Here is a 24,764-nt window from a genome sequence, read left to right on the forward strand (position 1 = left end):
AATATAATCGTGGCTGATTTGATACCCCTTATGTCCACTTTGCTGCCTTTTTGCCATAACCCTTGATTCCCCCACTGATCAAGAATCTATCTATTTCAGCTTTAAATACACACAAGGACTCTGCTCCCACAGGTCTCTGTGGTAAGGAATTTCAAAGACTCTCAACGCTCTGAGAGAAGAAATTCCTCCTCACCATATCTTAAATTGGCAATCCTTTTAATTCTGAGACTATGGTCTCTGGTGGTAGATTCTCCCATGAGGGGAAACATCCTCTGAGTATTTACACTGTCAAGCCCCTTAAGAACCTTATATATCTCAAACTCCTATTTTTCTAAACTCCAATGAATAAAGAGTCTTAATATGTTTAATCTTTGCTCATAAGACAATCGCTCTATACTGGGGATCTTCCTACTGAACTTTCTCTGAACTGCCTCCAATGAAATAATATATTTTCTTAAATAAGGGGACCAAAACTACTCACAGTGCTCCAGATGTGGTATCATCAATATTTTGTGCAGTTGCAATAAGAGTTCCCTACTCATACATCAACCCCCTGGCTCAGTGGTTAGCACTGCAGCCTCACAGCGCCAGGGAACCAGGTTCGATTCCAGCCTCGGGCAACTGTCTGTGTGGAGTTTTCACATTCTCTCCGTGACTTGTGTGGGTTTGCTCTGGGTGCTCCGGTTTCCTCTCACAGTCCAAAGATGTGCAGGCTAGGTGGATTGGCCATGCTAAACTGCCCGTAGTGTTCAGGGGTGTGTGGGTTATAGGGCGATGGGTCTGGGTGGGATGCTCCAAGGGGCGGCGTAGACTTGTTGGGCTGAAGGGCCTGTTCCCACGCTGTAGGGAATCTAATCAAATAAGGACCATCATTCCATTAGACTTTCTGATTACCTGCTGCAACCCTGTGCTAGCTTTCTGTGATTTTTTTTTGCACTCGTACCCTCAGACTCCTTTGTGTTGCAGCTTTCTGTAGTTTGACTCCATTCAAATAATACTCTGTTCTTTTGTTCTCTTCCAACATGAACATCTTCACATTTTCCCCTTTATACTCCATTTGCCAACTTTTGGCCCACTTACTTAACTCAGTATGTCATTATAAACTATTCATATCCCTCTGACAATCTGCCTTTCCAGCTCTTTTTGTGTTGTCTGTAAATATGGCCACAGAACATTTGCTTAATTCTTCTGCCATTGATATATATCGTAAACAGTAATGGTTCCAGCCCTGATCCCTGTGGTACCCACTGGTCACAGGTCACTAACCTCATCCCCACTTGCTGTGTCCTGCCCATTAGCCACTTCTCTATCCACATCAATAGACTACCTCCAGCGCTATGGGGTTCTAATATTTTGTGAGATACCTTGCAGAAAGCTTTCTGGAAGTCCAAATTCGACACATTTATTGATTCCCTTCTATCCATTCCGGTTGAGACTTCCTCAAAAAAACTCTAATACGTTGCCAGACATGATTTCCATTTTGCAAAGCCACGTTGGCATTGCTTGGTTAGATTATAATTTTCTAAATGGTCTACTAATACTTGCTTAATAATTGATTCAGAACTTTCTCAACTGTAAATGTTGTGCTAATTGGCCAATTGTACCTGCTTTTTGCTTCCTTCCCTTTTGAATAAGGGTGTCACATTGGCAAGTATTTCCCCAGAATCCAAAAGTATTTGGAAAATTATAACCAGTGCATCTACAATCTCTGTAGCTAACTTTGGAACTGCTATCCATTCTTTAGATGTGGCATCATAATCCTGTGAAGATGCAAATATGGTGAACTGGAATAGACAGGATTGTTACTTTAAACTTTATTTCGGGCTCACTCACCTTAATACACAAACAAAGATAATTGAAAATTAATAGATCTGACACCCAAAAATAAATTTTACTTTGATCTTATCAATACACATTTCTTAAACTGTGTCTTCCCAAGCCATAAGATATCATCCTTATGTATCATGTAGGTTCTTGAAAGTTTTTCTTTTGATACTAACAAAACATTGAGAAACCTGCATTTAGTTGATCACATTTAATTTTCAGGAAAATTGATTGAACTGAAAAATATCATACCCTGGAAGCATCATTCAGATAACAAGTGTTTAGTTTCTGTAATTTTTGCCTTTTGCCCCTCCTCCTGTTTGGGTGGTCTCAAAAACACTTTTTGAACACTGTTGCTCTGCAGAAACATTTATTTTATGTGGATTGCTCTACACTCAAGGATGTATGACTAAAGGAACAAAAAGGATTTTCAAAATTACTTTTCCAACATTGGGAGAAGCTGTTCTAACAAATACATCACCCATTTGTTGTCCTAAATCTAGAACAACTATTTTAATTTTAGCCTTTTACAAGGTCTTTCTCAATACAGATCCATCAGTGTGTCAACACTGGAAGGTGCTTAATTTGACCAAATTCAGGAGTATCAGCATAACTTTGTAAAAAGCAATTTTTTTTTGATAAGGCAGCAGAAATTTCAAATTATGTAAATGCAGTGAATATTGTCTCTACGATTTTAAATGAGCACTAAAGAAAGTACAATATAAAAGGCTGATCAACGAATTTTCTGCTCATGAAATTGGAGGGTCACTGTTAGCTTGGATGAAACATTAGGTTGCTGGGGCTTAAAGAGACAAAAAAGATATGTGCGTAAGGCATGCTAATATAACACCTTGTTTAAGAAGACAGGGAAGCAGAAGGCAAGAAATTATGGGCGGGTTAGTCTGATATTTGTTGTTGGTAGGATTTTAGAGTCCATTATTAAGGATGAGATTGCAGAGCTATTGGAAGTGCATGGTAAAGTAGGGCTCTGTCAGCATGACTTTGTCAAAGGGAGGTCATGCCTGACAAATCTTTAGAATTCTTTGAGGTGTTAAAGAGTAAGCTAGACAATGGAGGGCCAATGGGCATGATTTATTTGGATTCCCAGAAGGCGTTTAATAAGGTGCCTGCTAATTAAGAAAAGATAACCCATGGTGTTAGGAGTAAGCTGCTGGCATGGGTAGAGGATTGCTGATTGACATAAGGCAGAGAATGGGGATAAAGGGATCTTTTTCAGGATGGTACCCAGTGACAAGTGGAATTCCACAAGGGTCACTGTTGGGATGACAACTATCATGTTATGCATTAATGATCTAATTGAAGGAATTAAGGGCATTGTTGCTAAGTTTACAGATGACACAAACACAGGTGGAGGGAGTGTTGAGGAAGCAAAGAGGCTGCAGAAGGACTTGGACAGGCTAGGAGAGTGGGCAAAGAAGTGGCAGATGGAATACAATGTGGGAAAATATGAGGTAATGCACTTTGATCAGAAGAGCGGAGGCATATTTTCGAAACAGGGAAAGGCTTCAGAAATCTGAAGCACAAAGGGACTTAGAAGACCTAGTTCAGGTTTTGAGATTAACATGCAGTTTCATAGAACATAGAACATTGCAGCACAGTACAAGCCCTTCAGCCCTCGATGTTGTGCCGACCTGTCATACCGATCTCAAGCCCATCTAACCTACGCTATTCCATGTACGTCCATATGCTTATCCAATGACGACTTAAATGTACCTAAAGTTGGCGAATCTACTACCGTTGCAGGCAAAGCATTCCATTCCCTTACTACTCTCTGAGTAAAGAAACCACCTCTGACATCTGTCCTATATCTTTCACCCCTCAATTTAAAGCTATGCCCCCTCGTGCTCCCGTCACCATCCTAGGAAAAAGGCTCTCCCTATCCACCCCATCTAACCCTCTAATTATTTTATATGTCTCAATTAAGTCACCTCTCAACCTTCTTCTCTCTAATGAACACAGCCTCAAGTCCCTCAGCCTTTCCTCGTAAGACCTTCTCTCCATACCAGGCAACATCCTAGTAAATCTCCTCTGCACCCTTTCCAAAGCTTCCACAACATTCTTATAATGCGGTGACCAGAACTGTATGCAATACTCCAAGTGCGGCTGCACCAGAGTTTTGTACAGCTGCAGCATAACCTCTTGGTTCTGGAACTCGATCCCTCTATTAATAAAAGCTAAAACACTGGATGCCTTCTTAACAGCCCTGTCAACCTGGGTGGCAACTTTCAAGGATCTGTGTACATGGACACCGAGATATCTCTGCTCATCTACACTACTAAGAATCTTACCATTAGCCCAGTATTTTGCCTTCCGGTTACTCCTACCAAAGTGCATCACCTCACACTTGTCTGCATTAAACTCCATTTGCCACTTCTTAGCCCAGCTCTGCAGCTTATCTATGTCTCTCTGCAACCTACAGCATCCTTTCTCACTATCCACAACTCCATCGATCTTAGTGTCGTCTGCAAATTTATTAAACCATCCTTCTACGCCCTCATCCAGGTCATTTATAAAAATGACAAACAGCAGTGGACCCAACACCGACCCTTGCGGTACACCACTAGTAACTGGTCTCCAGGATGAACATTTCCCATCAACTACCACCCTCTGTCTTCTTTTAGCAGGCCAATTTCCGATCCAAACTGCGATTTCTCCCACAATTCCATTCCTCCACATTTTGTACAATAGCCTACTGTGGGGAACCTTATCGAATGCCTTGCTGAAATCCATATACACCACATCAACCAGTTTACTCTCATCTACCTGTTTGGTCACCTTCTCAAAGAACTCAATAAGGTTTGTGAGGCACGGCCTTCCCTTTACAAAACCGTGCTGACTATCCATAAGCAATTTATTCTTTTCTAGATGATTATAAATCCTATCCCTTATAACCTTTTCCAACACTTTATCAACAACTGAGGTAAGGCTCACTGGTCTATAATTACCAGGGTTGTCTCTACTTCCCTTCTTGAACAGGGGAACCACATTTGCTATCCGCCAGTCGTCTGGCACTATTCGTGTAGACAATGATGAGTTAAAGATCAATGCCAAAGACTCGGCAATTTGCTCCCTGGCTTCCCAGAGGATCCTAGGATAAAACACCATCCGGCCCAGGGGACTTATCTATCTTCACACTCTGTAGGATTTCTAATACCTTTTCCTTGTGAACCTCAATCCCACCTCGTCTAGTAGCCTGTATCTCAGTATTCTCCTCGACAACAGTCGTTTTCTAGAGTGAATACTGTTGAAAAGTATTTATTGAGTGCTTCCCCTATCTCCTCTGACTCCACACAGAACTTACCACTACTATCCTTGATTGGCCCTAATCTGACTTTCGTCATTCTTTTATTCCTTAAATACCTATAGAAAGGCTTGGGGTTTACCCTGATCCTATCCGCCAACAACTTCTCATGTCACCTCCTGGTTCTTCTGAGCTCTCTCTTTAGGTCTTTCCTGGCTACCTCGTAGTCCTCAAGTGCCCTAACTGAGCCTTCACATCTCATCCTAACATAAGCCTTCTTCTTCCTCTTGACCAGAGATTCTACCTCCTTCGTAAACCACGGCTCCCGCACTCTACAGCTTCCTCCCTGCCTGACAGGTACATACTTATCTAGGACACACAGGAGCTTTTCCTTGAATAAGCTCCACATTTCTAATGGGCCCACCCCCTGCAGTTCCCCATTCTATGCTCCCTAAATCTTGCCTAATCTCATCGTAATTGCCTTTCTCCCAGCTATGACCATGTAGCGGTCAGTGTGTAGTGGTTCAGAGTGTAGGGGTCAGTGAGTAGGGATCAGTGTGTAGTGGTTCAGAGTGTAGGGGTCAGTGTGTAGGCGTCAGTATGTAGGGGGTCAGTGTGTAGCGGTCAGTGTGTAGGAGGTCAGTGAGTAGGGGGTCAGTGTGTAGCGGTCAGTGCGTAAGGGTCAGTGTGTAGCGGTCAGTGTGTAGGGGGTCAGTGTGTAGGGGTCAGTGAGTAAGGTTCAGAGTGTAACGGTCAGTGAGTAGGGGGTCAGTGTGTATGGGGTCAGTGTGTAGGGGTCAGTGTGTAGGGGTCAGTGTGTAGGGGGTCAGTGAGTAGGCGGACAGTGTGTAGGGGTCAGTGAGTAGGGGTCAGTGCGTAGGGGTCAGTGCGTAGCGGTCAGTGTGTAGGGGGTCAGTGTGTAGTGGTCAGTGAGTAGGGGGTCAGTGTGTAGGGGTCAGTGTGTAGCGGTCAGTGTGTAGGGGGTCAGCGTGTAGTGGTCAGTGAGTAGGGGGTCAGTGTGTAGCGGACAGTGTGTAGCGGTCAGTGTGTAGGGGGTCAGTGATTAGGGGGTCAGTGTGTAGGGGGTCAGTGTGTAGGGGGTCAGTGTGTAGGAGTCAGTGTGTAGCGGTCAGTGTGTAGGGGGTCAGTGCGTAGGGGTCAGTGAGTAGGGGTCAGTGTGTAGGGGTTCAGTGTGTAGGGGTTCAGTGTGTAGGGGTCAGTGTGTAGGGGTCAGTGAGTAGGGGTCAGTGAGTAGGGGGTCAGTGAGTAGGGGGTCAGTGAGTAGGGGTCAGTGTGTAGGGGTCAGTGAGTAGGGGGTCAGTGAGTAGGGGGTCAGTGAGTAGGGGTCACTGAGTAGGGGTTCAGTGTGTAGGGGGTCAGTGTGTAGGGGGTCAGTGTGTAGGGGTCAGTGAGTAGGGGTTCAGTGTGTAGGGGGTGAGTGTGTAGGGGGTCAGTGTGTAGGGGTCAGTGAGTAGGGGGTCAGTGTGTAGGGGGTCAGTGTGTAGGGGGTCAGTGTGTAGGGGTCAGTGAGTAGGGGGTCAGTGAGTAGGGATCAGTGTGTAGGGGTCAGTGTGTAGGAGTCAGTGTGTAGGGGTCAGTGAGTAGGGGTTCAGTGTGTAGCGGTCAGTGATTAGGGGTCAGTGTGTAGGGGGTCAGTGTGTAGGGGGTCAGTGAGTAGGGGGTCAGTGTGTAGGGGTCAGTGAGTAGGGGTTCAGTGTGTAGGGGGTCAGTGTGTAGGGGTCAGTGTGTAGGGGGTCAGTGTGTAGCGGTCAGTGATTAGGGGTCAGTGTGTAGGGGGTCAGTGTGTAGGGGGTCAGTGAGTAGGGGGTCAGTGAGTAGGGGGTCAGTGTGTAGGGGTCAGTGAGTAGGGGTTCAGTGTGTAGGGGGTCAGTGAGTAGGGGTTCTGTGTGTAGGGGGTTCTGTGTGTAGGGGGTTCTGTGTGTAGGGGTCAGTGTGTAGGGGGTCAGTGAGTAGGGGTTCTGTGTGTAGGGGGTCAGTGTGTAGGGGGTCAGTGTGTAGGGGTCAGTGTGTAGGGGGTCAGTGTGTAGCGGTCAGTGATTAGGGGTCAGTGTGTAGGGGGTCAGTGTGTAGGGGGTCAGTGAGTAGGGGGTCAGTGTGTAGGGGTCAGTGAGTAGGGGTTCAGTGTGTAGGGGGTCAGTGTGTAGGGGTCAGTGTGTAGGGGTCAGTGTGTAGGGGGTCAGTGTGTAGCGGTCAGTGATTAGGGGTCAGTGTGTAGGGGGTCAGTGTGTAGGGGGTCAGTGAGTAGGGGGTCAGTGAGTAGGGGGTCAGTGAGTAGGGGGTCAGTGTGTAGAGGTCAGTGAGTAGGGGTTCAGTGTGTAGGGGGTCAGTGAGTAGGGGTTCAGTGTGTAGGGGGTTCTGTGTGTAGGGGGTTCTGTGTGTAGGGGTCAGTGTGTAGGGGGTCAGTGAGTAGGGGTTCTGTGTGTAGGGGGTCAGTGAGTAGGGGGTCAGTGTGTAGCGGTCAGTGAGTAGGGGTTCTGTGTGTAGGGGGTTCTGTGTGTAGGGGGTTCTGTGTGTAGGGGTCACTGAGTAGGGGTTCGGTGAGTAGGGGGTCAGTGAGTAGGGGTCAGTGTGTAGGGGTCTGTGAGTAGGGGTCTGTGAGTAGGGGGTCAGTGAGTAGGAGGTCAGTGTGTAAGTTTCAGTTGGTAGTTAAGAAGGCAATTGCATTCATTTCAAGGGGGCTAGGATACAACAGCAGTGATGCAGAGCTGAAGCTGTATAAGGCTCTGGTTAGACCACATTTGAATATTGTGAGCAGTTTGGGGCCCAGTAATTAAGGAAGGATGTGCTGGCCTTAGCGGGGTCCAGAAAAGGTTCACAAGATCCAAGGAATGAAGGACTTGTTCTATGAGAAGAAGTTGAAGACTTTGGGTGTGTATTTAGAAGAATGAGGGTGGAATCCTCTTGAAACTTTCAGAATACTGAGAGACCTGAATAGAGAGGACATGGAGAAGATGTTAGCACAAGTAGGAAAGTCAAGGATGTGAGGCAAACCTCAAAGTGAAGGGATGACCCTTTAGAATAGAGATGAGGAGGAATTTCTTCAGCCAGAGGATGGTTAATCTGTGGAATTTAGTACTGCAGAAGGCTGAGGAGGTCAAGTCATTCAATATATTTAAGACAGAGGTTCTTGCTTAGTAAGAGGATCAAGGATTACAAAGTGAACACACGAGACTGGCGTTGAGAATCATAACAGCCATGTTTGAATGGTGGAGCAAACTAGATGGGCTGAATGCCCTAATTCTCCTACATTTTGCATTTTATTATCTTATGGGAAGAATTGAATCATTAATTAGTACTTACCAACTAAGCCAATTCTGGTAAAACATTAACCATAAGAACTGCGAATGCTGCAAATCGGAGGGGAAGAACTCCTGCCCCACCGAACTCATCTCCACCTTTCTGGACTCCATTTTCTCCCTCTTGGTGCAGGAACTCCCTACCTATGTCTGTGACACCACCCACGCCCTCCACCTCCTCCAGGACTTCCAATTCCCTGGCCCCCAACACCTCATTTTCACCATGGACGTCCAGTCCCTACACACCTGTATTCCTCATGCAGATGGCCCCAAGGCCCTCCGCTTCTTCCTGTCCCACAGGCCCGACAAATCCCCCTCCACCGACACCCTCATCTGCCTAGCCGAACTCGTCCTCACCCTCAACAACTTCTCTTTCGATTCCTCCCATTTCCTACAGACAAAGGGGGTGGCCATGGGTACCCGCATGGGCCCAAGCTATGCCTGCCTCTTTGTAGGTTACGTGGAACAGTCCCTCTACACAGGCCCCAAAGCCCACTTCTTCCTCCGTTACATTGATGACTTTATCAGCGCTGCCTCTTGCTCCCCAGAAGAGCTCGAACAGTTCATCCACTTCACCAACACCTTTCACCCCAACCTCAAGTTCACCTGGGCCATCTCCAACACATCCCTCACCTTCCTGGACCTCTCAGTCTCCATCTCAGGCAACCAGCTAGAAACTGATGTCCTTTTCAAGCCCACTGACTCCCACAGCTACCTAGAATACACCTCCTCCCACCCACCTTCCTGCAAAAATTCCATCTCCTATTCCCAATTCCTCCGCCTCCACCGCATCTGCTCCCGCATTTCCCGCAACACATCTCTCACACCCCGCCCCCGCCACAACCGCCCCCAGAGGATCCCCCTCGTTCTCACATACCACCCCACCAACCTGCGGATACAACGCATCATCCTCCAACACTTCCGCCATCTACAATCCCACCCCACCACCCAAGCCATTTTTCCATCCCCACCCTTGTCTGCCTTCCAGAGAGACCACTCTCTCCGCGACTCCCTTGTTCACTCCACACTCCCCTCCAACCCCACCACACCCGGCACCTTCCCCTCCAACGGTAGGAAGTGCTACACTTGCCCTCACACCTCCTCCCTCACCCCCATCCCAGGCCCCAAGATGATTTTCCATATCAAGCAGATGTTCACCTGCACATCTGCCAATGTGGTATATTGTATCCATTGTACCCGGTGTGGCTTCCTGTACATTGGGGAAACCAAGCGGAGGCTTGGGGACCGCTTTGCAGAACACCTCCGCTCGGTTCGCAATAAACAATTGCACCTCCCAGTCGCGAACCACTTCAACTCCCCCTCCCATTCCTCAGATGACATGTCCATCATGGGCCTCCTGCAGTGCCACAATGATGCCACCTGAAGGTTGCAGGAACAGCAACTCGTATTCCGCTCGGGAACCCCACTGCCCAATAGTATCAATGTGGACTTAACCAGCTTCAAAATCTCCCCTTCCCCCACCGCATCCCAAAACCAGCCCAGCCTGTCTCTGCTTCCCTAACCTGTTCTTCCTCTCACCTATCCCTTCCTCCCACCTCAACCCGCACATCCATTTCCTACCTACCACCTCATCCCGCCTCCTTGACCTGTCTGTCTTCCCTGGACTGACCTATCCCCTCCCTACCTCCTCACCTATACTCTCCTCTCCACCTATCTTGTTTTCTCTCCATCTTCGGTCTGCCTCCCCCTCTGTCCCTATTTATTCCAGTTCCCTCTATGCATCCACCTCTCTGATGAAGGGTCTAGGCCCGAAACGTCAGCTTTTGTGCTCCTGAGATGCTGCTTGGCCTGCTGTGTTCACCCAGCTCCACACTTTGTTATCTTGGATTCTCCAGCATCTGCAGTTCCCATTATCACCAACATTCTGAAACCTCTCCAGTTTAATAACATAGGGGTATTGCAAATCTACAGTGGAGATGTGCCATCTGGGGCAAGGAAACTCGAATTTGTGGAACCAACATAAAGCATCTAAAAAAATCAGGAATGTAAGAGGGAAGAGACCGGACAAAGGGAGGAAAAAAATACAGTGTCAAGTTGGAGAAATAAATTCAGCATACATTAACAAACAGGCCAGTAATTTAAATAATGTTCCTGATCTAGGGATCCGAAAGTTTAAATACTTAAATCTTTTCTGAATATATGGTCTTGTATGGAATGAACATGTTTTTCCATAATCTATCAAGATCTGGTAGATCCCTGGTATGGAAAGATTCTCTTATGAGCCAAGGCCAAACAGGTTGGGACTCTACTCACTGACAGTTGTTTTTGACGCTTTCTTTTGACAATTCATTTGAACAATTTTGACAGTTTTTGACACTTCTCCTTGACAGTTCATCTTGACACATTTGACAGTTGTTTTGACAGTTTAAATGAACTTCAGCCTAAATAAATTTATGCAGTTTTTATGCATGTTTGTGCCTACGTTAGCAACCCAAAGGGCATCTGGCCTTCTCCAAATGCACTCTGGGATCATATTCAAACATATGCTCCAAAATGGTATGCTGGCTAATGAATCCATGTTTGCACTTACTCCTACCAGGTATAATTTGCACACTTCATATTACAGACAGCCATGACTCCAAAACTTACATGACTGCATGCAGCTGTTGATTGCTATGGACATCTGACTTGGTAAATTGCAGTTGCATCTAACATAGCCTGACCTCATTCATACCCCCACGAAAATGCTACGTGTCCTGTTCAGGCATAGGGCTTCTAATTTCCCGGCTGGGGTCCACCAATTTTAAAACAAGAAAGCAACTCTGTAATGATGAAAATCCAAGCCTTCATGTCTGACAGTGAAAGATTTCTGTATTGAACACGAAAAACCAAATGGTTTTCTAGCACTGAGATTGAGATTTCTTCCAAATTGCGTAATTAAATGAATGAATTAACAGTTGCTCAGCCTCAGACCAGCAGGTTTTGGACACACCAAAGAGCACCTTCAACTGTGTTGCTAATCCTTCAGCAGCAGTTCCTGTTTATTTTAGTGCCCTTCTCTGGGATCAGGCCACAGAGCACAGAGTATTCCGTTTCATAAATGTTTGGGTTGAAACCTGATAAAAACTGCTTCTCTTTGCAGATCTTCTTTGCAAAGGTACATTTCAGGAGAAGCTGGGAGATGGCTTCTTTCCCCATGTAGCTGCCTCAGCATATTAACATGATGAATGTCCAAGTGTGCCAAGCTTACAATGCAGTGGGCCCTTCTCAACACCAACCAAGCTACATGTTAGAGTTGATTTGGAAGTGATACTAATGAGACATTCTTTCAAAGGACCTGACAGTCTGCTGAGAGAACCATCAAATGGGATCCACCATTTCCTTTTGCATCATTATTTTAATACTGTTGAATGATGTACTTGTGGTCAAAGGCATTTTTCTGCTCAAATATTCCTACAAGGAGCAAGGGGTATTGTATGGTTCAAATGAATGGAATGTTCTGTGGCAACAAGGTTTGGTCCATCCTTCATAAACCAAGACAGAAAGAACCTCAGCATGTTGTTGTATTTATGCACAGAGATATTTCGTTGTGCAGTGGTGTTATTTTTTGATGGTGTAAAATGTGCATGAAAATTCCTTCCTCATCCGTTCACAAAAATGATGCAATGATGGAAGCTTCTGGCACTTCTTCTTACCTTCAGTATAAAAACCAAACATATTTCCATGCAAATGTGTCACCTTAAAGCAGAGGGAAACAAGGTATGATTATTTCTCTCCTATCTTTGTGCCCAGCAAGAGAGATTTGAGTTTCTTAAGAGTTCTCGACTTCCTCTTATTTTGCAGCATTGCATTCAATGGAGGAGAGGATGCAACAGGCTATGAATGATGGTATGCAGGAAATAAAAGTGGACTTGAAGGACATCAAACGTATGATTGGGTCATGTGAGTGCACCAGAGAGAAAGGCTCTGCAACCAATTCAATAAGTAACTTAAATTGGCTTCTTCTTGAGCTGATCCAGGTCATCTATACCAACACCCCAATCCATACCGAATCACACAACAATCACACTTCAACCCAGAATTGATTCACATTCTCTTCCCAAATCCTAAAATTCCAATCCCAAATCCAGCATAATTGACTCAAACTGCAATCATAACCGAGCCAAAGCATGAACATTCAGAAATATGGCAGCTGCTGGTTGACAACTTTAACGATCTTTGGAGACATGGTGGTCAGACAGCCCTCATTTATTCATACTAGAAGCCTGTAACATTAGTAAAACTTGACCCTGACAGCACAGAGCAGCTGAAACATCTATCAAAAGCAATAGATCGCTCTAATGGCTGAATAACGGGAAAATTATAATTGACAGCACTTTTCTGTGAGCTCCCTTCCCAAACACTGCTTCTCACAGAATTCCTAACACCTACCTAAGTAACTGCCCCAGGGCAAACAGCATGATGTTTAGGGCTATATACTGACTTTGCATTGATATGATCTGGGTTCACTTTCAGCCTAAACTACTGACAGGAATTTTTTTTAATATCCGCAATGGCAGCAGTAATTAGTGAGATTGGGCAGTCACAATAATCATAGGTAATAAACTGTCAATTCATTCTGAAAGTTCAAAGGATGGCTAATTTAGGAAATGGGGTGGAGTACGCAAGGCAGTCCTCTGTCGCTGACTGATCCTTACCCAGGAATGCTGACGGAGATTTGCAAAGACACGACATAACTGTTATCTTTATGTGTGTACCCAGCCTTTGATGAAATGTTTCTCTCCATCCCTTTCAGACAATGAGAAACCTTCGGCCTATCCAGTGAATGATATTTCAGAATTAAAAATAGAGGACATTGAAATGGAAAACAAACCTTTCATGGAGGCTGACAAATTCAAATATTACAACGGAATGTTGTATAAATTCCCAGTGATCATTAAACGTTTCCTTAATGTTGGGTTTTCCAATCTGAAGTGAGCATGAATTACAAACATTCTGAATTCAGTGTATTCCCTCTCCGCAACATTTCAACAAGGATTGAAATTTTACCCTTTCTTCCTTCTTGTGTAGGGAAATTCAGAAAACCTTTCACAATGAGGCTCAGACAATGAAGCACTATGAATCACCAAACATTGTGCGTATTTATGGAATCTGCATTAATCAGAAGGGTAAGCTAATTCCGGTCGTGAATTTAGTAGAACAACATGCTATAAAGATTTGCATTTTTGTAGCACCCTGCACAATTTCAGGATTGCTATAGCGCAATCTTGTGGTTTGAGCGATGTGGGTCAGGATGAAATTTGTGCAGAATCAAGTAAGAAGCTGGCTGAGGCCTATCTTGACATTGGGAGCATCTCACTGCATTTTTTGATGTAATTTGACAAGCGGTGAGGCAATTTTCTCACAATGCAGCAGTGGTTTGCTAATTAGATGGGATTATTGCTCGTTAAATGCCTTATTAACAGTCCAACTTGCCTAATTAATATTCATCTTCCTATCTTATTAACAGTCCAACTTGCCTAATTAATATTCATCCTCCTATCTTACGAAGTGCACTGATCAAGTTATACTTTGAAAATTCTCAACACGGTAGTTGGAGTGGATAACTGATGTTTTAAGCTTGCTTGACCTCGGGGCACCAACATCTCAGGACATAGTCCATGAGTACCAGACATGGACAACCCACATCCTTGGACATTGGAACCTGACAACATTGTAATTCTGCTGCAAGAATACTGTGTGCCCTCGGGCAAGCATGCAGCTCATGGAGTGGACCAGGTTGCATATCTGGGTTCTTTGCTTGCTGTCACAGCGCTCACTCAGTTTGAGCCCATCTGAATGCCCATATCATCCTGTCTTGCATTGCCTTGCCTTGCCTTTGTGCACTTTTCCGTTCTCAAACAGCGTTTCCAAGTTTATATTATTTCTATTTTTACCTTGCCCATGTAGCATAGACAGAAAGGAAGAAACTGTAGCATTGTTACCAGCAGGCCTCAGTCAAGTCCAGATAGATAGCCTTCAGTCAGGGGTTCCTGGCACAATAAGTCAAGGATAGTCTACAATGTCAGTCCAGGGGTTTTGACACAGTCAGCAGCTTGAGATGATCAGGATAGTCTCTACACAAGAGGTGCCAAATGTCAGGCAGCCCACCATTCGTCTTGACTCTTTCTGCCATATGGTAAGCTGTACTCCTTCTCCAATCAGACCAAGACGAGTATTGAAGGAGATAAAAGTGGGTGGCACAGTTATCTTTTCTCACACAAGAGGGAAGATGTTCTAAGTGGGTGAGTAGGCAGCACAGAGGGTGTGCAGGGTTAGTGGTTTCAGAGGATGGAGCAAGTGGGGAAAATGTTGCAGGCAATAGTAAGAATGGTCAATCAAGTGCCTCTGTGTGAAGTGGTTGGAGAAGCAGAGATAAGTATCAAAAGATAATAGTTCTCATACTAGTGGAATGGAGAAAATTATTGATTGCTCATTGCTCCAGACAGTTGAAACTGCACCAATCCAGGTGGAAAGCTCAGACCATTCTGGCATGTTCTGGTGTGGCCTTCACTGCTGGTCCTGGAGGAAGAAGACACCCCACATTAGTACCACTTCATTTAGCAGGATCTCCAGGTCCTGACTTGCAAAGCAGAGCATTAAATTCCCCATTGACTGCCATGTCTAGAGCAAGTGGCAGGAACAGTTTAGGGCATCTCTGGACTAAAAGTGCTTGTCTGGGTACACAATGGCTTTTTAAGAATAGTGTAAGCACCAGGGCTGCTGGCCATTTCCAGGATATCTTGGCAGTGGCAAGTTGTTCCAGAAATGCAGCACTGTAAGATATGTCTAGAATCAGACAAGAGGGATATCATGGGGTGGGGTAGGTAGCTGATGAGGTGAGTTCAGTAGAATAAATTAAGTAAACGTGATAGGCCTCATGGCAAATTTTTATTACTCTTTCTGACCAAAAATATGATAAAACCTGCCATATTTGGATGTCCATCTGGAAGACTGGCATTTGAAACATTGTTAAACATTACCAACTTCATATATTTTGGATCATCTAGGGTTGGAAACTTGAATGCACATTTATCTAAATTTATTTTCTTCAATATTTTACTCATTGTCAGAATTTCCTGGACTGTAACATGTTTTATCATGGTACTTAATGTCAGTCATAACCAGAATTGAGTCTAATCTCAAGTACACAACCATTTCAACTGACTAATCAAACTTCTTAAGTGTATATTTATAATTTGGTTGCAAGATCTTCTTTCTGTGAGACTTGGTTCAATTTAGCAGGATATGATTGGGATCCTTGATATAAATTAGTTGATACAGAATCACTTGCAAATTATTTTGTTTGATATCCAATCCTACATTTTCCAAGTCTCAGAAGACTAACTACCAATCTGAGAACTCCTTTCATCTCATTCATCATACATTGACTGAATTCTGCAGAACATCTCCGTAGAACATCATCAATGTGCATCATAAAGATGCCTGATAGTTTCTCCTTAAGGTATTAGGTCTACTTTTAATTGAATAAAATCCACTTTCAGCAGAATTGGCCTGACTGAGGAGTACCTTACCCTCAATGCCTTATTCTAACCATAACCATGCCTTAATTTTCACAACCTTACTTCTATATTACCAGCTTTCTTGGAAAGCTTCAAAAGCATTTCCCTTTGCAAAAATGCAGCTTTTATATTTATCAATTTACATTCCTGAAACTATATTAGTAAGAGAGCTAAGAAATTTTTTAGGTTCCCTTTTCCTGCTGTGCAGAAGTCGACTAATTTTTGATCTCTCTTTGAAACTCTCGTCACTAATCAGCATTGAGCCTTAATTGTGCTGTCAAGAAGCACTTCTTCAGTATATATTCATCTGTGTGATCAGGCTGCCAGACTCCTCTCGAGTATCTCAGTGTATTCATTATATTCTTTCCAGTTCTCCAACTTATTTTGTTTGGCATATTTTATGAAGATATCTTCTAATTTATTAATAGCTATAAAACTTCTTGATCATGAGGACTTTTACTTCTCATAAGATTTCTCGCCTATTCTATTATCAAAATACATCTTCTATTTGTCGTCCTATCACTACCATATCACTACAAGATCTCCCTCTCCTATGATCAGAATTCCCTCCAAAAGTCCAGATTTTTTCCGAAGACAGTGTTCACATCCAGATCCACTTTTAAAACTTACACTGCATTTTTTAAATTCAACATCTTTAACTCCCTTTGCCAATCCACGGATCTTATTTTCTGTCCTTCAATGTGCACATATCAGTTAAGTTCAGCTAGTGGCTTTTCCTACTCTCTCCATAATAGCATCCCTACATTCAATGGTATTTTTTCTGGCAGTAACATAACTTCAGTGCCAACTTTCGTTAGTTGTCCATGAGATAATTTTTTCTCTCCAATGCATCAGTATGACTTTGTTCTCACTCAATCACCCCATCTTCTGCTACAATGTACTCCTCATAATTGTTTGATATGTGAAGTTCATGAAGCTTCATCACCTTCTACAACTTGCTATAATTCTATAAATGTATAATCAGTGCCAGTTAATCTCTAAATATCCAATCTAACAGTCTGAGCACCATGATGTAAAATGACCATTTTTCCATCACCATCTAAAATATTATCCCGACCATTCTACTCTTGCTGCCATTCTTTTCTGGAACATACCTTATCCCTGGATTGAAATTTATTTCTGATTACCTTGCCTTGCAGAATTTTCTCTGAAGCGTCAGTCTTAATGAATGCCCTCTCCCTATACGCAGGACATTCGAGCACTCAGAAATAGTAGAGTGAGTTGCAGGCCTTCCCAAACTGGGGAATGATCACTCATTACTGAAGAAAACTTCGGAGTTTTCCCAAGGAACAATTGATATCTACTGCAGCCCTAACCATTTGCAGTGAGCTCTTTGCATGACTGTCTGTGAAAGGGCAGTTTACATCATGGTAGATCCACTAAGAGTTTGTAAAGAATTCAGTCCATTACTGCATCATTCCTTTCACAAACTCCATGGCTGAATGACTTTTTGGTGATGTACACTTTCCTACCATGTGCATAATTTCACTCATATCCTTAAACTTATCATTGGGAAAGGACCAACCTGCCCCCACCACCACCATTGTCAGTGAGGTATTGAGCCATGCTCCCAATCCAGTCCTTTTCCATTTCTCTAATATTTTGCATGCAATCTTTCTTTTCTTTACAGTGTGTTATTGGAGACATACTCAATCTAGTTGCTAAATTCAATTTCCACTTTTAGGCTGCCATCCTCTACTACCATTGTGAATAGATTCAAACTATGAGAAATCAGCATTTTTTGTGCACAGAGTTTATTAACAATGCAAGTCCAAAGGTTCTCTTCCCCAGTCTCAGGTGTTCCTCTTACTTATGTAGATATCAATAAATAGTCTTCCCCTATTCATCTTCTAACCTTAATTATTTATTATATCACCAGATGTGCAGCATTGTGCAAAATACTTGTCAGGGAAGATTAAAGATTGTGAGAATAAAACATAAAATAAAACAAAGAACTGTGAATGTTGGAGATCTGAAGCACACAAGACCAGAAATTATTGGAGAAACTCAGCAGGTCCGGCAGCAACTGTGAAGAGAAAACAGAGTTAGCAACAGAGGGCGGCACGGTGGCTCAGTGGTTAGCACTGCAGCCTCACAGCGCCAGGGACTCGGGATCAATTCCAGCCTTGGGTAACTCTCTGTTCGGCATTTGCACATTCTCCCTGTGTCTGCATGGGTTTCCTCCGGGTGCTCCAGTTTCCTCCCACAGTCCAAAAATGTGCAGGCTAGGTGGATTGGCCATGTTAAATTGCCCGTAGTGTTCAGGGGTGTGTGAGTTATAGGGGGATGGGTCTGGGTGGGATGCTCTAAGGGGCGGTGTGGGCTTGTTGGGCCGAAGGGCCTGTTCCCACACTGTAGGAAATCTAATCTAATTTCAAGTCCAATGACCCTTCTTAAAACCGTTGGTGGGGTGGGTGAAGAGGGTAATGTCTCACATAATGAAAGCAGTCCGACTGAGAGACAAATAGCTCTCGAACTCAACAGTGCACAGAGTAGACAGTGACTGCTGCAGTAATACCACCTACTGGAATATTCAGATCAAGGACGACTCAGGCGCCAGACAATTAATGGGGCCACGAAGGTGGAGGAGAAGTTTTTGCACAGGGATCATGGAAAGTGTAAAGCGGGAGATATCAGAGGCAAGGACAGGGAGTGACTCTTATCAGGTGCACAGTTTGCGGTGCTTTTGATTGAGGGTCTCCAAGCTTCCTCAGATCAGTCTAATCCCATCACTGAGGTGACAATGTTGCCCACAGGATAGTGTATTATGCAAACACATGGGGGCACCAGCAGTGCTGGGATGAGGCCCTTCAGGGATAAGATATTTTTCTCATCAACCTGTTCAGTGATGTTATAATACACTCCTGGAGCAGGTAGGATTTGAACCCAGGCCTCTTAGCTTAGAGGTATGGACAATACCACCACACCACAAGACCCCTATTTAAGAGATTGTTAATTGGTCAGTAAAGCACCCCAATTGGTGGAGAGATGGAAGGTTGACCATGGGCCTCCTTAACAAGAACTTAATTCTGGTAACTGTGGGAAGGCAGTGGGGTTCAGGTATGCCACCATCCTCCCTAGTTACCTGCTATTCTCAAGTCTATGCTTGCTATCAGCAAGATCAGAAGATTCTGCTCGTTGACCCTAACTGTTTTATCCACTTTACCTCACTAACAATTTTGGAAAGTACTATGACACAAGCCTTGACAATGTTCCACAGTGCAATATGAAGATCATGCACTTTGAAGTCACAATAGGACCAGTTATGATGGGATAAAGTTAATTTGGCAGGATTAGTCTACGTCAGTGGTCGTGACAATTAACCTGCTAACAGGAGGTGGAGGTTCATCGACCAGAAAATGAATTGGACTGGTCATGTAAATATGATGGATACAAGGACATGTCAGAGACTAAGTATTTGTCTCTCCAAACCCTATCCACAATCTACAAGGCACAAGTCAGGAGTGTGATTGACTCCTTGAGACTGGTCTGGATGTGTACAGCTCCAATAACTCCCAAGAATGTCAATGCTAGGATAAAGTAGCCTACCCGTTGGCACCCCATCCACTACCTTCAACATTTACCCCCTTCACCATTGACAGACAATGGCAGCAGAGTGTATAATCTACAGGATGCCCTGCAGCAATTCACTGTGGTACCTTTGATTGTATTTGGAGCATATTTCTCTTTTATTTGAGGAAATACGGTTCAGAAGCTGTAGACTTAATATGTCAGTGAACTTATATGGCTTAGTTGATAGTGTCTGTCAATCTGAGTCAGAATCCGTTGGTTCCAATTTCTACTCCAGGACTTGGTCATGAAAGGTATGTTCAAAGTACAATTCAAGATGATAATCAATCTGCCAATCCTTCAAACACATGCCTGTTATTCCCCAACAAATAAAACTTTAGAAGGTTTCTCGGAATTCCATAGTGGTAAATATAGGGACAATGGAGAATAGGGATTGGGTTGCAGGAGTTGAGAGGCATAATAAGAGCAAGAGAATAGAACCCCGAGCAAGCAGGGGCATTAGCATCGTGGTAGTGATAATAGAGTGGTTATCAGTGTGTAGTCGAGTTGTGAAAGCCATGGTGAAATTGGAGATTTGTGAAATGGGGAAGAGAGGTGTGTGAAAACAGGGAATTATGAGAGGAAGAGAGCAAATTTTTGAAGGCGAGCTGGAGAGTTCTGTAAAAGCAGGGTTTGGTTGGAGAACAGGCAGCAACAATTCCTTTCACTAACCACTTTGCAGACTTCATTGGAAGTAGTGACTGGACCTCAGGGTTAATTGATTCCAAAAGATCATGTCAATAAATAACTTGTGCATGAACTTGCCAAGGAAATTCAGAACTGTTCCCAAATATGTCCCATCTGAGTATCACCTCTAAGGTCACCATTCGCACAGAGAGGGAGTTTACACACCCATTCGCATGTCCTGTAATCTTTCTGGTGTCACTCCCCACAGATTGGTAACTCCCATTTTGGAAACAAAATTAACTGGCACTTGGAAAATATGGACTAATAAATGAATGGATTTGTTCAAGGCAAGTTGTGTTTGGCTAACTTGATTGAATTATTAAATGAAATAATCGACAGGCTAGATATAAGTGTTTTGTATCGAGACTGTCCAAAATCATTTGTTAAAGTACCACTTACTAAACATTTTAGTGAAACATAAGCCCATGTAAATAAAAGGGCAGTGACAATATAGATTGGAAGTAGTTGAAGAGAAAAAAAAGAGAATTACGAACAGTTATTGTTCAGACAAGAGCAGAATATAACTATCTGCTGTACTGTCAATATCATTTTAGCCAGTACATAACTTAGTCAGGGCTGTCTGCATTTTGGGAGCATTTAATAACAAGTAAGACTTCATCCATCTTTGAAATATTTACTATACAGACTATGACAACCAAAATGCTCCGTTTGATGTGATTTCTCAGCTTTTGCATGGGCTTTCCCTTTCCACTGTCCTCAGTGCAGCTCTCCTCTGATTTGGTAATGCAAATCCTTCTTGTATTTACATGTTATACTGCTCACCATGGCTGATTTATTTAACTTCTTGTTACTTGTTGCTTGTGATTTTCAGCTTTGTGTGGTGTTTACCTCTCCATAATCTGTGTCGGCTTTGAAGTCTCTCGCTTACTGATCCCTGCTGCCACTGAGCTGCTCTTCACATTATTATCCCCACTTCTGTGATCAGTTCACTGATCTCACCTCAAAGTTTACCTTTCACCCTACACTGTCACTTGGTTTCTTCAGGGCTTTATTGCCATTTGCTTCTGGTTCTGTGGGTCCTGTTGCCACCTGCCACCATGTGGTTGTGATATCACTGTATGACATAACTCCTTTCACACATGATCAATAACTATACTTGGAGCAATTATATAATTAACCCTTTATTCTACACTGATTAGCATGCCAGTCCTCCTTAAGGGAGCTATAACAATGGAGCAATAACAATTATTTTGGATAGGTTGGAGTAGGTGATCAAGGGAGCTATGTGCAGATGTTGCTCTCTACTCACTGGATCTAAATACCAAACTAGAAGAGCAATACATATGTGTAATACACACATTGCGAAATCTAAAACAAAAATAAAAGGCTGGAATTGCTCAGCAAACAGAGTTAATGTTTAAAATGATGACCTATCATCATAAGGTTAAAACCGGTGCATTATTTGGTCTCCTTCGGAGACGAATGTCCTCACCAACAAAAATACACTTAACTTAGATTAAATTCCATGCTGATATTGCTGTTGCTTCACATGATTCCATTGTTATCATTGGTGGTCCCTCACAGATGAGGATGATCCTCTTCCAATCTCAGTGTGAGCTGTACAGATCAATGCGGCAGCCACAGGCTCAGTTACTCTTGGGGCAGGTGATGGAGAGGGGAAGGGGTGGGTGGAACGTTAATGCGGCAGCATGCTCCTTTCGATGCTTTCACCCGGCTTCCACGTTTTCCCTATGGCAAGTCTTGAGGTGCTCAATACTTTCCCCGATATTTCTCCTCCACTGTGGATGGTCTTGGGCCAGTTACTCCCAGCTGTCTGTGGGAATGCTGCACTTCACCTGTGAGGCTTTTAGTGTGTTTCCTTGAAGTGCTTCTTCTGTCCGTCTAGGACTCGCCTGCTGTTTCAAAGCTGGGAGTAGAGCATCTGCTTGGGGAGTCTTGTGTCGGTCATGGAGATGACATGCCCAGCCCACCACAGGTGATCAAGAGTGGTCAGTGCCTTGTTGCTGGGGATGTTGGCCTGGTCAAGGATGCTGGTGTTGGTGCTTCTGTCTTCCCAGCAGACTTGCAGAATCGTCACAGGCAGAATTGGTGGTTTTGCTCCAGTGCTGGAGGTGTCTGCTGTAGAGACTTTACAGATCTGACAGAACTACTTTACATTAACGGCCCGTTGACGAAGGCAAGAGTGTCAGAAGGAGAGCCTTGCCCACAGTCAGGTCAGCACTAGAACATCAGCAAATTCTGGATTGATAACCTTGCAATTGATCTACCTGCTGCTGTTTCTCATAGCTAATGAGTTCTTGATTGTGATGGAGCACTGTGAGCTCGGGACCTTGCACGATGTTCTGATTGGAGAGCAGCAGCTCAGCTGGCAGACACGCGTTCGCATGGCACTAGACGCTGCCAGTGGCTTGTACAGGTAGGCTGGCTTTATGACGATTAAGAAATTGCGACAATGGAGGGATGAGGTCCAGCTTTTTCTCAAGGGACTCATTTATTCCAGCGGTCTTCTTTGCACAAATTCAGTACAAAGATAAAGTTATTGAGATTAAAGCGATGGTGTGTTCAACTGAGTCCCTGCTTTAACATTTTCCTGTTGCCTAAATCTGAATCGACAAGAGAAATTCACAACCATGAAGTGCTTAAATGCAGGGTTCACAGCAAATAAACAGACGGCAACATCAAGAGATCAAGGGTGTAATAAAAGGATAAAGGGTGATTGAACAGAGATACTTCAAATGATAAAGAGTTGCAATAAGTAGCGAAGGGGTAAACTACTTCCTTTTCTGTGAAAAATGCAGATCAAGGAGGCAAATCTTAAAATAAAAGGAAAACACATAGGGTTTGTTGAAATCTGGAACTGTCTCCCTCCAAAAGCTGTAGATTCTAGAATAAATATAACTTCAGGACTGGGATTGACAAATTTTAATTAGGTAAGGATGTGGGGCAAATTTTATATTCCTTGAGCAGTGGGTTTGCAGGCAAGCAGGGATGCCTGGGAAAATTTTCAAAGTAGCACTTCCACCATCCTCCTGCTCATCCCAGACCTATTTGCAATTATATGAAGGACAGCAAGATCAATGTGCAGCCTTGTCTTTGATGCTAACATCACTTGAAAGGATAATAACTTGAAACACGATTTAAGAATCCAACATTGTCAGGTAGAGTATGCACTCATAATCTCTGCCTGTGGTGTGTTTCCCCTCATAGTAAAAGAAGTTCCTACATCAGCATCTGAGACCTATCACTGTAATAGTCATTAGGTCCTTTGCAAATGCAAAAAGTCAGGGGTTGGTGGTTAACATCTGTTTGAGATCTTCGTTTATGACTCCTAGCCCACGTTAAATTTACAATTTTCTTTCAGCCACCACTAATATTACAGATTGTGCATACTTAATTGGAGAGAATAGGGTTGATGTGCAATTAGATTCTTTTCTTGTTACTTGATTCCATAATATTGTAAGGCACATGTGGCATCAGCAGAGGCTTAGATTCAGAATATCTGCACTATGGTGACTGGGCTATAGAAAGGAAAGCAACTGATTCCACGCCATCAGTTGATTGAAACCAACATTCATGTGGGTTCAGTGTTTTGGTGAGTAAGGTGGTATCATTATAATCAAGCATCCTGTGATACCAAAATGCAGTTCATCAGAATCTCTTAGTACGTGTTTCCATTTATTAAAAACCAAAATTAGTATTGATACCAGGCTGCAAGTACATGGGATATGCATGGGTCTGTAGTGTTAAATTTGAATTTAGACTGATTCTCCATTGATCAATTTTAGTCACTAATGGAATTGCAAGGGGTGAAGATTTGTCAATAGGGTTTGGGATTCTTTCTATGTAACACAGGAGGCCAGTGCCCTGCATGGTTATGGCTGATTAGGCAAAGTTTTGGGGATTAATTGCTCGGCATGATTAAGTGAGCAGTAGTCTGCAGGAACAGGACACATCAAGCAGAAGAAAGTTCTCCACGTCAGTATGCATCGGTGTATTCGTCCTTAAATATAGTTGTGGGCTTTCAGTGTTGCCAGTGCCTCTTTATTCCTGTACCTTAGTGTTAAAGTCCGTGTATATGTTCCTTTTAAATATTTAGTATTTCTACCCACCTCCCAGCTTCTTCTAAGGTCTTTGCAGTTTAATAAAAAGGTCATAGAAACACTTCAATTGCTACAGAATTGGCTATTCCTCTTGCTAGTGTTTTGAAAGGAAGATCATTATGGTGTGTGTGGTGTTTAATAAGGTCCTTGTGTTTTGCTTTGTTGCAGGATGCACCAGTCATTTGAAAAGTTCAAGCTTCACTGTTCCATTGACAGCACTACATTCCTGGTAGACCACAGCCTCAGAGTGAAGGTTGGTTGATGTATTTGATGAACATCTCATACAGATGAGATTGGCCTATTCAAGAACACTAGGCAGAGTGCAGTGTTGGAAGTTAATTCTCTCCAGTTCTTTGTGCTTTGACTGTTGTAATATAGGAAACTTGGCAGCAAGTTTGTAGATGGCAAACTTTCGTAAACAGCAACGAGTTGAGAACCAGATAATCAAATTTTGTAATGTTGACTGAGGAATTAACAT

General features: G+C 43.6%; 1 protein-coding gene across 5 annotated transcripts in view; it reads left to right on the forward strand.

The window, feature by feature from the left end:
• LOC125460086 (mixed lineage kinase domain-like protein) overlaps positions 1–24,764 on the forward strand; it is a 64,598-nt gene that overhangs the window by 27,571 nt on the left and 12,263 nt on the right. For 4 of the 5 annotated variants that reach the window (XR_009446772.1, XM_059651613.1, XM_048547190.2 and 1 more), the window contains exons 3-7: positions 12,208–12,306; positions 13,160–13,337; positions 13,435–13,532; positions 22,473–22,602; positions 24,455–24,539. Coding sequence is in view for 4 of the 5 variants with exons in the window: in XM_059651613.1 (XP_059507596.1) it covers positions 12,208–12,306; positions 13,160–13,337; positions 13,435–13,532; positions 22,473–22,602; positions 24,455–24,539 (590 nt within the window). In the remaining variant the exon portion in view is untranslated. The remainder of the gene's footprint in view (positions 1–12,207; positions 12,307–13,159; positions 13,338–13,434; positions 13,533–22,472; positions 22,603–24,454; positions 24,540–24,764) is intronic. The other variant, XM_059651614.1, reaches the window with a different exon arrangement.

Source organism: Stegostoma tigrinum, chromosome 16 (genome assembly GCF_030684315.1).
Source record: "Stegostoma tigrinum isolate sSteTig4 chromosome 16, sSteTig4.hap1, whole genome shotgun sequence".
Classification (NCBI taxonomy): Eukaryota; Metazoa; Chordata; class Chondrichthyes; order Orectolobiformes; family Stegostomatidae; genus Stegostoma; species Stegostoma tigrinum.